The 14,939-nt window shown below is 37.8% G+C and overlaps 1 protein-coding gene across 1 annotated transcript in view; it reads right to left on the reverse strand.

Annotated features, from left to right (window-relative positions):
- The window catches only part of Arfgef1 (ARF guanine nucleotide exchange factor 1), a 97,295-nt gene that overhangs the window by 12,543 nt on the left and 69,813 nt on the right, over window positions 1–14,939 (reverse strand). The window contains exons 23-32 of the mRNA XM_075971350.1: window positions 13,035–13,125; window positions 9,279–9,319; window positions 9,017–9,186; window positions 8,212–8,363; window positions 7,902–8,074; window positions 7,005–7,165; window positions 6,049–6,179; window positions 2,305–2,434; window positions 1,617–1,752; window positions 1,395–1,533 (exon numbers count right to left, since the gene is read on the reverse strand). Coding sequence (XP_075827465.1) covers window positions 1,395–1,533; window positions 1,617–1,752; window positions 2,305–2,434; window positions 6,049–6,179; window positions 7,005–7,165; window positions 7,902–8,074; window positions 8,212–8,363; window positions 9,017–9,186; window positions 9,279–9,319; window positions 13,035–13,125 — 1,324 coding nt within the window. The remainder of the gene's footprint in view (window positions 1–1,394; window positions 1,534–1,616; window positions 1,753–2,304; window positions 2,435–6,048; window positions 6,180–7,004; window positions 7,166–7,901; window positions 8,075–8,211; window positions 8,364–9,016; window positions 9,187–9,278; window positions 9,320–13,034; window positions 13,126–14,939) is intronic.

Below are 14,939 nucleotides of genomic sequence, written 5' to 3' on the forward strand. Positions count from 1 at the left end.
TGGGATTAAAGGTGCGCGCCAAACTTGTTTTAAAAGTCTGACACTTTTCAAAACAACAACAACAACAACAAAAAAAAAAACCTCATAGAATTAAAACTTAAAACAAAATTAAAATCTATAAAACTCTTAAAATTCTATTTTTTTTAAAAGATAGAAAAATTAGGTCAACAAAGTCCCAAAGACAAATTAACTTGCCACTTATGAATTAGGAACTTGCAGAAGAAATATGTTTAAGAATCAAAGCTCTAGAATCCAGGCAGAGAGATGCCAAAAAACGGTTTCGCTGCAATAAAGAGAAATTGGAAATCGATCTTTTCTATTAAGAAAGTTATATATACATACATTACCATGAGTGTGTAACTTAACAAATTAAAACACATGCAGATCCAATTAAAAATAATGCGTAGCCAGGAGATTTATATAAAGAGCTTATGGGGATGGAGGGAGTAGAGAGAGCTGCAAAGCAAGGATTCATACTATCTCACCCTGCTCCAGGTAACTGAGAAAATATACTGAATAACTGGAAGTGGGTCAAAGAAATCATTGTGCATCTTTCAGTATAGACCACTTTTCTAGTTAGTGATTTGTTTTACTTTCTATTTATAATTTTACTATTTATAAGGCTATTACAAGAACATAAACGAGATTTAATTCATGTTACTAAACAGGATACAAAGCTTAAAAAGTGGAACAGCTGATAATTTTCATATGACTTTATATCTGCACTGGGTGTATTTAATGTTTCTAGGAAGAGTCTATCTATAGACTTAGACATTTCAGACAGCAAGTAAAGCTATATACAAATCAGAAAGCCCCAGGGCTGTGCTGGACATAAATTCCAATCCATCCTATGAATAATCCAGGTGCTGATGTATCTGTTTCTTTCTTTCTTTCTTTTCTTTTTTTTTTTGGTTTTTCGAGACAGGGTTTCTCTGTGGCTTTGGAGCCTGGCTCTGTAGTCCAGGCTGGTCTCGAACTCACAGAGATCCGCCTGCCTCTGCCTCCTGAGTGCTGGGATTAAAGGCGTGCGCCACCATCGCCCGGCTATGTATCTGTTTTTTTATTGATTAAAAACTACTCATAATTCATTCCCCACAGAAAGATAACAATTGAGTGTACAGTGTAGTGTTTACAAACAGATTTTCTGTAGATTAATAAATCTCCTGTAACCGAAAGACATGTTAAGGAAGGCTCTCGTTAACTTAAAATATCACCTGGTGTGTGATATGTTCAAAAACCCGAAGAATCATCACATTATGATCCAAATTTTGGAAAAACACAGAAGATTCTTGTTTACAAAGAACTTACTTCATGTAGTTTTTAAAGTTCAGTAATTACTCACTTTTAAACCCAGTCAATATGTAAATACAGAGTAGACCTGAATAAAATCTTACGCATGTGGTATTGTAGTTTTGAAGATATCCAGAGTGCAGTTACACGTTTTATCCCAGATTTCGAGAGTAAACTTTTCACCATTCAGAATAACCACGTTTTCTAAGCAGTTTGTACCAGAGCGTGCTAACTGCTCGTTGTCTACAAGAGAAAAGAGTAATTCATTGACACATCTCAGGTGCCATGTGTCACACTAGGTGTGCACACAGCTGGTACAGACCTACCTTGTTGCACACACCAGTAGAGCTGGGCAAAAATATCATCCAAAAGTACATCACTAAGAACTTCTAAATACTGGGTGAACACATCACAGATTGCATAAAGGGCATGGTTGCAAGTTGTTGTCATCCATTCGGCTTTCTGGGGGGAAAGGGGATCATGAAAAGAAGGTCATGCTGTCCATCAACCACTAGACCCTGTCTCAAATCACCTCTCCTAAATTACATTAAAGATAATTACACAAGTCTCCATGTCATATTGCTATACAGGACAGAGAGGAAAAATGAGACTCTCTGGCCACAGAATCTGAAATACATATCTAAGTGGTTTATAGTAAAATAAATTGAAATAACTACAGTTAATTTTACTTTGTATTCTTTACTGAACAAGAATTCAGCATCTAATATTAATAAAAGTTACTGGTGTTTCTTTCTTATGACTATAACAAAATATGGAAGAGAAGCTGACAGTTAACAAAAGCAATGAAAATAAAAAGTAAATCACTAATTCAGTCCTATTTCCAAATAGTGCCCTTGCTAATGAAAGAAAATAGTATTTCTCATGTACTGAAGACACCATATTCTAGGAATTCTTTATGTTCAGTGTGTTTAATTTCAAAAACTAACACGTACTGAGTGAAAAACCCGAAGAATGTTACAACTTTATGCTAAGGAAAATGTTGTGTTCTCTTACCTCTGTCTGTTGCTCTGGCAATTTCATATTGTCAAATATTCTGAAAACAATTCTAAACAAGTCCTGCCACCAGTGCTTCTCGTAAGTGTGGCCATATGTCTTCATTATCTCAAACATGACTGTTAAGCCCCTAAGTAACAGAACACAGTTAGGAAAGCTGTAATGAGAAGCAGCCAAACTATCTTAAGAAAGCTTTAAAAGTTTACAAACCTACTAAAAAAGGAAAGTTAATACTGGTTGTTAATGTATATTGAATATAAAGCAATTTAAGTTGTAAAATAACATGTTCCTTTAGGATACATCATCCAGAAAATAAAAACTCCAAAGGCTCTGACGTTAAGATTGTTTATTTTTCTGTTCCCCTCCCATCCGCTCAGCTGCTGAAGACTGTACATGGACTCCGCAGTGGTCCACTAGGAATGGCTTCTATAGCTCATCTGTTTGAATGCTTGGTCACTAGGGAAAGGCAACTTGTTAGGGATTAGGAGCTGTGGCCTTGATGGAAGAAGTGGGGAACAGAAAAACACTCGTGTTAACTTCCGTCTAGTAATATGTCTGCACCCTTCAACTCAGAAGTTTTTATTTCTAGAAGTGTTAAAATGGTCAATATCTTTAAACATTACCTAACGACTGGTACAGAGCCTAGTTCATATGCTGCTGTGTTCTTCAGGCCTAGCACATGTAGTAGGTTCTCGAAAAACATGTTATGTGGATATGTAAGATAAGTATGATGTATGTTCAGTGCCTCAGCAAGTTCCCACCAGCCTGCAACACCTAAGGCATGTTAGGAACAAGATATGAGACTGAAGTGACTCTCTTCTTTACGTTAAAACTATACCCATCAAAATTAGCTGGGAATTACAGCCTGAGGAACTTTACACTTTTATAGCTGTTTTTGTTATAAAAGAAATTCTTACAAAATAGATAATAATCCAAAGTAGGGCTCAGACCAAACAAGTTACTCATAAAACTCCGTAATATCAATAACATTAGCAAATATTTTATACTTTTACATGGCAGACTGTTTGGCAGACGACCTCTTTAGCAACTTGTTAAAGTTCAAGACTGTTCCTTTATAAGTTCTTTTAGCCAGTGTCGCTTCTGTAAGCATGAGCACATATGAGGGAGAGGCAGAAGGATCAGGAGCCTAAGGTCAGCCTGAGCTACATGACATTTTGTATCAAAAACAAAACAAGAGCTAATTAATTTAAAAAAATGCTTCTACCATCTACCAGGAAAAAAAATTTGTCGTTTATTAAAGTTTCTGAGTAGAAACAAGTGAAAAAAATTGTTCACAGTATTAAACAGACTAAAAGACAGATTTAAGTAATATATTTCATTTTCCACTAATATATTTAGTAATCATATTATTATATGTAGACCTGCAGCCATTCAGTCAGAAAGGAACACACAAGAAGAAAGGCAGAGATGCAGTCACCAGCCAGATGCAGAGGAAGCAAGATGAAAATAACTTACTGAGAAAAGGTACCAAGTCACATGGCTAACATTGACAAGAATTATGAGTTAATTTAAGTTGTAAGAGCTAGTTAATAATAAGCCTGAGCTAATTAGTCAAACAGTTTATAATTAATATAAGCTTCTGTGTGTTTCTTTGAAACTGAATGGCTGTGGGACTAGACAGGATAAAAACTTCCATCTACAAATGCCCTCCAAATGTTTGGCAGGAATTTCCATATAAAGTCTGAGAAAGCTTTAAAAAAGGATTCTAGACAGACAAGGACAGAGTCAAGCTCAGCGTCTTGGTAACCATCTTTATTCGGGTAGGGTCTGTTTTGCTGATGAAAGCAGAGTTGTGGCTCCTTTAAGAGAGGCTTCCTGACTCAGTATAAGCAGAAAAAAATCCTGTGGCTCTTTTAAAAGGCTCTGTCACCAAACAATTAAATGGTGTTTATGAGCAGTCTAAGGCAGGCTTGTTGGCAGTGGCATAAACCTTGAAACTCCACAGAATTGTGGCAATAAAATATGGCTCCTGCCAGTACCTCTGCCATAAAGATAGATTCTCAGAAATCTAAGGAATGGGGCACAGCAAGCTGCCAAAGTCACAGCTTTAATCCTAGCCATATCCCTTAGCAGAATAAAGACTCATGTGGTCAGAAAAAGATAGAGATATGCAGTAAAGACAGATGCAGATGAAAAACAAACCTCCAAATGCTTTACAGTGTGTTTAAAAATATTTGTAGACTTGGGAGAGGAAAAAAAAGATAAAGTCCTTAAAAAAAGAAACAGTATAGCTGGAAGTGGTGGTGCACACCTTTAATCCTAACACCTGGGAGGCAGAGGCAGGCTGATCTCCTTTACTTTGAGGCCAACCTAATCTACAGAGTAAGTTCCAGGGTGGCCAAAGATACACATAGAAACCCTGTCCTAAAAAACCAAAAATTAAAAAGTTACATAAAGATGGGTACTGCATGTTATTGTGTTGTCTTTGAATTGTTTGACTGCTGAGGAAGAAGCCAATACCTGCTAAAAGACATTTGATTATAAATGCTGTTGGATTAATCTAACCTACATATTTTGAAAATGCCTTGACTTCAAAATTTAAGTCAAAAGGTATGTTACTTTGGAGAAGAGGTTTTGCTTTTATTTCCAAAGGAAATAAGAGGCTGTGAATTCATTCTGGGTTAAGAAAAATCAGGTTCAATCAAGAAAGACCCCACAGGAGCAGATGGCTCTCTGTTGCAGTTTCTTCTGCGTTCCACATCTAGAACAGCTTCAAGGTGGTAAGTTGAGGTGACACAGTTTCATAGAATACTCCAGTCAGGATTTGACCATAATCCTAATGTTCTCAGGGTCCCCCAAAGATTTGCCAGCAAGCCCAATCAGCAAGAAGTAGCCTAGAAAACTACGCCCACATCCCCCACCCCCCAACTGGATTATGGATGCTTGTCTTTGTTTAGCATACTGGTTACAAGTTGTTATGGATAATGATCAGGAAAAAAACTAAAGAAAGGAGATTAGATTCAAGGTTTTTGTTTTGAAAAGATAAAAGAGGAAATGCTGACAAATAATCATCTTGTACACTGTAAAAATTTGTCACTGATATTGGTTTAATAAAACATTGAATGGCCAGTAGCCAGGCAGAAAGAACAGGCAGGGCAACCAGACTAGGAGAATTCTGGGAAGAGGAAAGTTAGAGAACCAGTCATCAGCCAGACGCAGAGGAAGCAAAATGATAATTCATTACTGAGAAAAGGTACCAAGCCTTATGGCTAAACCTAGTTAAGAATTATTGGTTAAGTTGTAAGAGCTAGTTAATAAAAAGCCTGAGCTAATAGACCAAACAGTTTATAATTAATATAAGCCTCTATGTGTTTCCTTGGGACAGAATGGTTATGGAATCAGGTGGAACAAAACTTCTGTCTATAAATATAGTCTAAAACGTGCCTATCTAACTCTTTTCTTTTTTTTCAAAACAGGGTTTCTCTGGGTAGCCTCAGCTATCCTGGAACTCGCTCTGTAAACCAAGCTGGCCTGGACTCACAGAGATCTGCCTGCCTTTGCCCCCCCCCCCCCCAGTGCTAGGATGAAAGGTGTACGCCATCACAGCTTGGCTGGCAAGATCGATCGATGTCTCTCTCTCTCTAATTCTTAATATATTTGGTTAAAAGAAAACAATAATTTTGTGGTCTCTAACTGTAAACTTGTGTTTGTTTATCCATAATAAAAGTTATTGAGAATAAAAATAAATCTTTCAAAACTTAAATTTCAAATATGCATTGTTACCTGGTTCTTACATCTAATTTGCATCTATTGATGATACATGATAGCTCGAAGAGAATCGGGAACCACCCTCTCACCCACACCCTGTCTTCAGGGGCCACATTCATGTCGTCACTCGTGTACTCCTTGAAAGCCTTCAAGAGGAAGGATGCAATCAGTAAGGCAAAGATACATATTCTGACACAGTCAGTAATATTTCTCAGGAAAAACACTAAGTGCTTTACCAATCAAAAGTGAGAAATTTAATATATAATAATTCACAAAAAACTGAAGACTTATAACTGTCTGTAAAGAGCCTTTGATTAGACTTTTTTTTTTTTTAAGTTGGTTTTACAGGGCTAGTCACAGCTTAGCAGATAAGACCACATCCTACTCTTGTAAGGAAACTGGGTTTGGTTCCCAGCATTCCTGTGAGGTGGTTAGCAACCTGTTAACTCCAGCTCTAGGGGCATTTAACGCTTCTGGCTTCCACAAAAACATGCCTATACACATGTGCACATACCTCCTTCCCCACATATACACAGAATAGGTTCAGATATTCAAGGTCAAATTAGCAAGGCTGTCAATTCAGTCTTTTATTTCAGTGCTTAAGTACACACTCATCCATGTGTAACTTCAGTGCTGCAAGGCACAGGCAGACAGGCGGTAGGTCAGGATTCTTAGAAACAGGCCAGGCCTCTTTCTCCTTTACTTGCCTTGCAACTATGGACATACCTTAAAACTTCTCGCACCTGTCTCCTTATCTATATAAAGCTGTAACACTAGCTGCCCCATTTGGTGTTATGAAAATCAAATGAATAAATGTATTTACTTGGGAGAACTGTAACTCAGAATCAAGTTCAAACTAATTTTGGGCTCAAAATAAATGCTTCCTGTACAGTAACTTTCCAAACAAATACAGACTTCACATTGTACCCATTACTCAGCAATATTCTGTTTACTAAATGATGCTACTATACCTGAGGTCTATCAGACACATATTTTGCACAATGGCGAATTAGTCGGATCGCTTCCATACTTGTGTCTGGGAAAGCTGCATTACATGCGAACTCAGACAAACACTTCACTGCATCCTGGAAAGAATCAATAGTGGCTGGAAAGTGTTTTTCAAATACAAGAGCTAAAACAGAGAAAAATAAATAGAAATAACTACACATTTTCAATTATTTTAATGGTATCCAAGATATATTAATCTCTAAAGGAGTACATACTTCTAACAGGTTGTCAAGGGTTTTGCCACCTAAAAAAATGTGTATGGGTTCTCTTCACAACTACTCTGTCCTGAGTAAGATGTGTCTATTTTGTTCACACTCTAAACACCATATAATAAACTAACAGGTGCACCTTAACTCTTGTTGGGCAGATATGCAGAGTTACTACTCTTTGGATACCTGTGTTTAACCATGCCTACAGGGTCATTTTATTCTTGAAATACTTAAGTAAAATGCTTAATACTTAAGCAATCACTCACTAAATGATAATCAAGATAGTCCTACCCCACATAAACACAAACTGGGTTTACAGATGTGCTTGGCCATGCTCAGATTGTTTCTGATGGTGCTGGGGATCCAAACTCAGGCCACCCAGCTTACACAGCAAACATTTAATCACTATCTTTTATACAAGATTAACTTGTATAAGATTCCATCCTTAATACTTCAATTTCCCACAAAGTCAGAGGAGATGATTCAGTGGTTAAGAACAATATAAGAATCAAAGTGCTTTGCCTCAAGAGCCCAGCTGCTGGAGATACAACTCGTTGTTAGTCGCAGGCCTTGAGTTACTCCAGCACCACAAGTCAACTGAACACAGTCAGCTTTTCTGGCTGCACTTGAACACAGCTAAGGAATACTTACTGACAATGTGCCCTGTAGTCTGAAAGGCAAGTTCTACTATGCTTTCATCTTGGTCAGAGGCAGCTAGATGGAATACGGAGAAAATATTCTTCCATCCTGAGCGAATATTTGCAGCCTGAGAATTAACCATCTGTGCTATACACCGTACAACCATATCTCGAATTGTTGGAGACCTAAAATAGTAATGTAATTACTTAAATATGCATCCACATAAAATTCAACCCTTTTCTTTTTTAAAAATTCTTCTCTTTGGAGTAGAACATATTAAGCTATTACTGATATTTAACTAAAAAAGAAGAAAACATATTACCTATTTCGTTTCATTATATGTTCAAAAGGCCGTAAGAAATCCTTTTGGAATCTGAAATTTGCAAGTTCCCCTTTCTCTAAAAACTTCATTGATAACTGCCTTAGGGAGTCCACTGCAAATATGGCTACATCTTCATTAGGATTGCAACCAACCTGTAGGGCAGCAACAAGACCAAGATGCTAATGTCAGAGGCAAAACTATGACTTTTCATTCTTTCCTTACAAAAAAGCACAAAACAATCAGCAAAAGAAGATGAATCCTAGGTTCTTCACAGAGGCACCAGGATGCGAAAAATAGAAAACATATTTTAGTGAAACTGTCAAAAGTTTCAGCAATCATTTCTAAAAAGAAAGCAACCCAAAGTTTTTGCTTTTCTTAAAAAAAAACTATATGTGAATGTGCATTTGTGGCGTCTATGTGTGTATTTGTACATGTGTGTGTGCGTCCAAGGAAGTCGAGTAGGAAACAGTATTCTCCGAAACTTGAGTTTTAACTCTAGGTGATTGTGAGCTGCTAGACGTGGACACTGGGAGCTGGACTTGGGTCCTCTGCAAGAGCCACTTCTCTAGCCCTTCCTTTTCCTTTTTGAGACAGGATCTTGCTATACATGTAACCCAAGCTGCCTCAACCTACCTAAAGCGCCGGTAATAAAAGTTTGTAAGACGATCCTGAAAGGTTTTCTACATTTAATTATACAACTGTAACAAACAACTGCTTAGAAGAAATAAAATCAGATTATGACTAGGAAAATTTAAACAAAGAAAAATACTGCAAATGTAAACAAATACTATAATTACCCAAATACCTTATTGAAATGATCTCCAATAACTTCCCAAATGCGAGACCACTGCAGTCGTATTCTTCCCATGTTATAGTATGATATTTCTACTATTTTTTGTAGACTAAACATTCTTGGGTGTGTAGTGGAAAGCAATTCATCCATGGATACGGCACAGAGCCAACGAACAAAATCAACTAAAAAATAAACACATTTACATTTTAATCTTAATTTTAAAGCTTTTGAGCCAAAAGGATGGAATAGGAGTAGAATAAATATTCACACTCACCAATAGCATTTCCATCTAGCCGTGTAGATCCCGTAAATATTCTGGGGAAAAAAGACAATTAAAAAACGTAAGAAGTCTTCCTTCTGTTATGCCAACTCAAAAGTAATGGCTTGGAGTATTAATAGTTCTTAGGTGTTTTAAGAAGGCCAAATGAATATTTACTCATCACACAGCCTACCAACAAGAGTTGTCTGAACTGTTTCTCCTTCCCACTTACATTCTGTACTCAGCAGTGTACAATGTAGTTTTAATTACGTTTCTACAAATATGAGGCAAGCACCTCATGGGGTTCTAAAGATAAGAAAATATGAATCTATGAAAGCAATGAGTTGGTTTACTAAGAAATTATGGGATTTCCAAATTTTACTGATAATCTACTAGTAGCCTTGAGCAAATGCTCTACCACTGAGTTATATGTATCTCAAACCCTAAGCAAGATCTTAAGATAGTTATATTTTATTTTTATAAGCAATGTTCATTTGATTATAAAATTCATTTGGAACTTAAATATGGCAAAAAATGACAAACACTCTCACTTTACCCAAGAACTGGCTGAAGCAGTTTCCTGACGATATTCAAGGGTTCGAGGATAGGCTACAAGACTCAGTTTTGTGCAGCCTTCCTTCCTAAGCACTTTCTGCATCACTGTCATAAGAGACTTCAGCACACACAAGTAGAACCTATTCTTTTTACCAGGAACTGACTTGTATACAGCAGTATGAGGAGACTAAATATAACACTCCTCAAGTTAAAACTTCAAAACTAGATATACATGATAAAGGGGAAACCTCAAAGGCAGAGCCAGCTCAAATATTAATCTTAAAAATACTGTACTAAGAGTAGTAGTTACCAATCACTGGGAAGTACTATCCTTGTATCATACACACACACACACACACACACACACACACACACACACACACACACACACACATATGTCTGTATATATATATATACTAGTTAATATATTCATATTCATTCAATAATCAATATGAGCTATTATAACGCAATGTCTGTAAGCAGAAAACTCATGTACTGGACTAAAAAGTGCCAGAGTCAAGATTCAAACTGCAGCAGGCTGACTTCAAAGTCCCCTTAAATACTCTTTATACAGCATCATATTTACATGAATTAAACTTGCAGCAAACATTTTCAAGATATTCTAGTTTTTCTCTAACACAATCTGAATGTCTCACATACAACTAATGTTAATCTTCAGTGTAACAATAAGAAACAAAACAGATTGGCAAATGTAAAATCTCAGCTCCTGCTGTACTGTTCTTTTGGGTAAAACGAAGTAAGTAATTAAAAAATTTGGCAAAAACACAAGCCAGATGGTGGTGGCGCAAGCCTTTAATCAGAGGTGCAGAGGCAGGTGGATCTCCGTAAGTTCAAGGTCAACCTGATTTACAGAGTGAGTTCCAGGACAGCCAGATATACACAAAGAAACCCTGTCTCGGAAAAATAAAAAAACGAAAAACAGAATAACCAACCCCCCAAAACCAAACTAAAACAAAACAAAAAGAAAAAAAAAACCTTGGCAAAAAACAAACACGGGAGAGCATCAAGAGACAAACAAGGGAGAGCATCAAGAGACAAACACGGGAGAGCATCAAGAGACAAACAAGGGAGAGCATCAAGAGACAAACAAGGGAGAGCATCAAGAGAACTCCATACCATTTAGCACAATGGTTAGATTGAACCCAGAACATAAAATACAGAAAAACTACAAAGTTCTCATATCAACCAAAGTAAAAACTGCTAGACTATGTACAAAAGCCAGCTGATTTCTCTCAAACTAGAAATATTCTCATGGAAGGCAAAGCAGTAAACAAAAGATACCAGAGTAAAATATTTAAACATTATAAAAGAACAAAAGCAAAGACAAAGACATAAGAAAGGATTTAACTGGAGAGAAAAAGAAGCAAATGGTAAAGTGTAGTGCAGAAAATGGAGACTCTGCAATCGCAGGGAAAGATGCAGGCTGTGATGATGGGAAAGACTGGAGAACAAGGCATGGACAGAGAACTACCACAGCAACCAGAGGCTCTGGAGATCCAGTCATGATGGTAGAAGGCAGGGGGATGTGCAACCCGAGAAAGGGTGTTGAAATTCCTACTCACTTTGGTAGCCTCTGAGGGGCCGCTCTATTTCTAGCCATGTTCCACTAAAATGCAGCCATACTGCAGAGCACAGCAGCCTGCAGGCGCATTTACAGTCATGCCTTAACTTTTTCAAGCTTTTTGTAATATTAAATAGATTATCATAATGACAATAAAGATGACTTTTTACAAGACGGAAATATCATTTGAATGGAAGATAGCCTGGGAGCAAAAATGGCAATTACTACTCGGCTCTGAAGCTGAATAGAGGAAGGGCTCTGGACAGACCCACAGGCACGTTCTACGCCCCAGATTTCTCTATGAATGAGAGAACTAAACAGACACTGTAAACATCAATACAAAACTAGTCAGTTGTGAGAATGAGCAACTTATTTAAACCCTTCTGTTCCAATTTTCTCATTTGTAAACTGAGGACAATAACACTCAGCTCTTGCTAACCTAAATAATGATAAAAAATAATACATGTCAAAGACCCTGTACGTCACAAGTCTTCATGCTGAATACAAGATGATAGACAGTATTTCTAGAATCTACACAAGGAAGATAACAAAACAAACAAACAAACAAAACACCCAACACCAAACACTAGGAATTTGTTTCAAGAAAGAAGTTCCAGAAAGTACTTTCAGGGTTAGGAGCCATTGACAAATCTAGTTGTTTGTACTTGGGAAAGTGCCTCTACGGATGGAGTGCTCATATAAGAGCTTGAGGACCTTTTAGATCCCCAGCTCATGGAAATAAAATCCAGGCACAGCTGCAACCTATAATGTCAGCACTGGAGGTGGAAAAAGAGAATCCTCTGTTACACTAGCCAAAGTGGTGAGCTCCAGGTCAACCAATGAGTGACTGTTTCAAAAAATAAGGTTGGAAAAAGACACTTGATATGTGGGTATGCACAGGTATGCTCCACCCCAACTCGCCACAGTTTTATCTGAAGTAAATAATGAATCAGTCTGAGTCTCAAGATCAGCAATCAAAGGCTGTCTGAAAGCTTCAAACATAAGTAGTTTTAACAAATTTGAATACCAGTATTGTAAAATGTGGTTTCAATTTTGAGAGCAATTACCTGGAAAAAAGGAACCATCAAAAGACTGCTATAAAATATGGTTCTATTTGCTGTGCATTTTAAAGTAATATTCTATAGTAAAATAGTATGTCATTTCTTTTAGAAAACAAGCTAAAAGGGAATACCTAGAAATGTATAGAATGCAAAAAATTTAAAGACCTTTCCAAAGAAGCATATAATGAGAATTTCCAGGAAAATTCATTCATTTTATCCAGCGTGCTGTTTTACACCACTTACCTAGAAAGATAAACTAAGCTTAATTTCCAAGAGTTGAAAAAAAGGGAATAATTTTCTAGAGAGATTTCTGAGTTTTTAAATCAAGAATATTTCCTTAATAGTTCCAGTACCAATTGTAACACAGTTTTATGCAATTAAAATCATTCCTGTATTTTACAATTGGAGAACCAAAATTAAAGGTACATCATCATCTAAATCACAGCATGTCACAAAATAGTCTTATATTACTTTTTAAAAGTTATTTGGACAATATTTTTTTCTTTTTAAACAAGGTGCAAAATAGTGCTGAAACAGTATTCCAGTGAGAAGGGGAGGAAGTGAACACCTTACCTATCCACAGCAACCACAACACTCTGAGAGCTGGTTTCGCCAATAGACTCCTGAATACTTGCTATCTGCTTCCAGTCCACATTTCCTCCAACTGCCACACATAAGAGAGTATGTGCCATTTCAGTTAGAAAACAATTCAAGGAAAGAATGCACTTAGAGCTCTAAGTGTTCTAAAACACATTTCTAAAGTCAGGTATTTAACTAATAAAAGCAAGGACACACGCACTCAGTGAGATGTACTACATAATATAAAAACATACTTGCAAGGGTTACACAATTTAAAACCACTATCACAAAATTGGTGGTACCGGGCAAAATTTTCCTTAATTTTTAAGAAGTGCGACACCAAGAAATGCAGCAGCTCTACTGACTTCTGTAGATGGGTCTGGTTGGGCAGCAGAATTCTGTTAATCTCCAACCTCTTATATAAGAGTTTATTCAACATTCTCTGTATATTGTAACTATCCACTCCTTCCAAAACTATTTCATATTAGACAGCAAAACAACATCCTTAGTTTTATTTTAAACTGTACTTTAGGATTATCTTTGGTATACACCCTGACTACTTTTATGTCAGTTTGACACAAACTAGTAATTTGGGAAGGGGGAACCTCAACTGAGAAAATGCCCAGACCAGATTGGCCTGCGGTGTACTTCATGATGACTGATATGGGAGGGCCCAGCTCACTGTGGGCGGTGCCACCTTCTGGTTGGTAGTCCTGGGTGCTATAAGAAAGCAGGCAGAACAATCTATGGGGATCAAGTGAGTAGTAAGCAAACTTCCTGTATGGTTTCTGCGTCATGATGTTCGGGCCTCCAGGTTCCTTACTCGAGTTCTTGCCCTGAATTCTCTGAAAGTGGTAATATGAAATAAACCCTTTCCTCCTCAAGTTGTTTTTGGTCATGGTATTTTATAATAGCAACAGAAACCCTAACCAAGACAGAAATTGTTACCAGAAGTGGTAACTCACTTTAACAGACCTGACCATGCTGTTTTGGGGAAGGATTGTGGAAGAAAACTTGGTCTGGAAAAGCTACTGAGTTTTCAAAGCTTTAGCGAGCTGTTGTGGTCACTAAGAACAATGATGAGAGCAGGACCAATGATGGGGATCTGGGGAGCAGGACCAATGATGGGGATCTGGGGAGCAGGACCAATGATGGGGATCTGGGGAGCAGGACCAATGATGGGGATCTGGGGAGCAGGACCAATGATGGGGATCTGGAGGTCTCAGAGGAAAGTTTGAAAGGCCCTTTCAGACTGCTGGACTGTTTGTGTGACACTTTGTATTAAGAATCTGTGTTATCTGGAGATGGAGATGACAACAAACCATGCCAGTCAGTTGAGCTGAGAAAGCAGTAATGGTTAGGAAGAATCCAGCATCACTGAGGTACCATCTTCTGAGAAGTGTGTCCTCAGGGTCCACACACAGAGAAAGCTAAAGTTATATCTTATACTGGCAGTTGAATTTGGAAATAGTGAAGAGTCTTCCAGGTGGTATCACTTTTAAAGGCATTAAGGGACCATAAGTGCTGAGGCTTATCACTGAGAGGTCAGGAAGACCAATTAGTGATGGGGCAGCCTCAGCTGAGCAGAAGCCCAGGGTTGAAGGTGCCATGGAGAGAGGCTGAGCTGGTATGGCGGCAATAGAGGCCCTGGAAAGGTTCCAGAAGTGGTGTATGTAGACCCCTTGCAGCAGAGACCTGGCCACCAAGGACAGCAGCAGTGTGGAGCACAGCTGGTCTGAGACCACAACACTACAGGTACTGTGAATTGCAGAGAGCGTCCAAGTCTTCTGGAACCCAGAAGACCTTGGGTAAATCCCCGGCATTGGACACCGAGTTATTCATACTAATGGAGTTTGGTTTTGCTCGACTTGGTTGTGACTGTGCCTTGGTTCTTCCTTC

This window comes from Microtus pennsylvanicus, chromosome 5, assembly GCF_037038515.1.
Source record: "Microtus pennsylvanicus isolate mMicPen1 chromosome 5, mMicPen1.hap1, whole genome shotgun sequence".
Lineage (NCBI taxonomy): Eukaryota > Metazoa > Chordata > Mammalia > Rodentia > Cricetidae > Microtus > Microtus pennsylvanicus.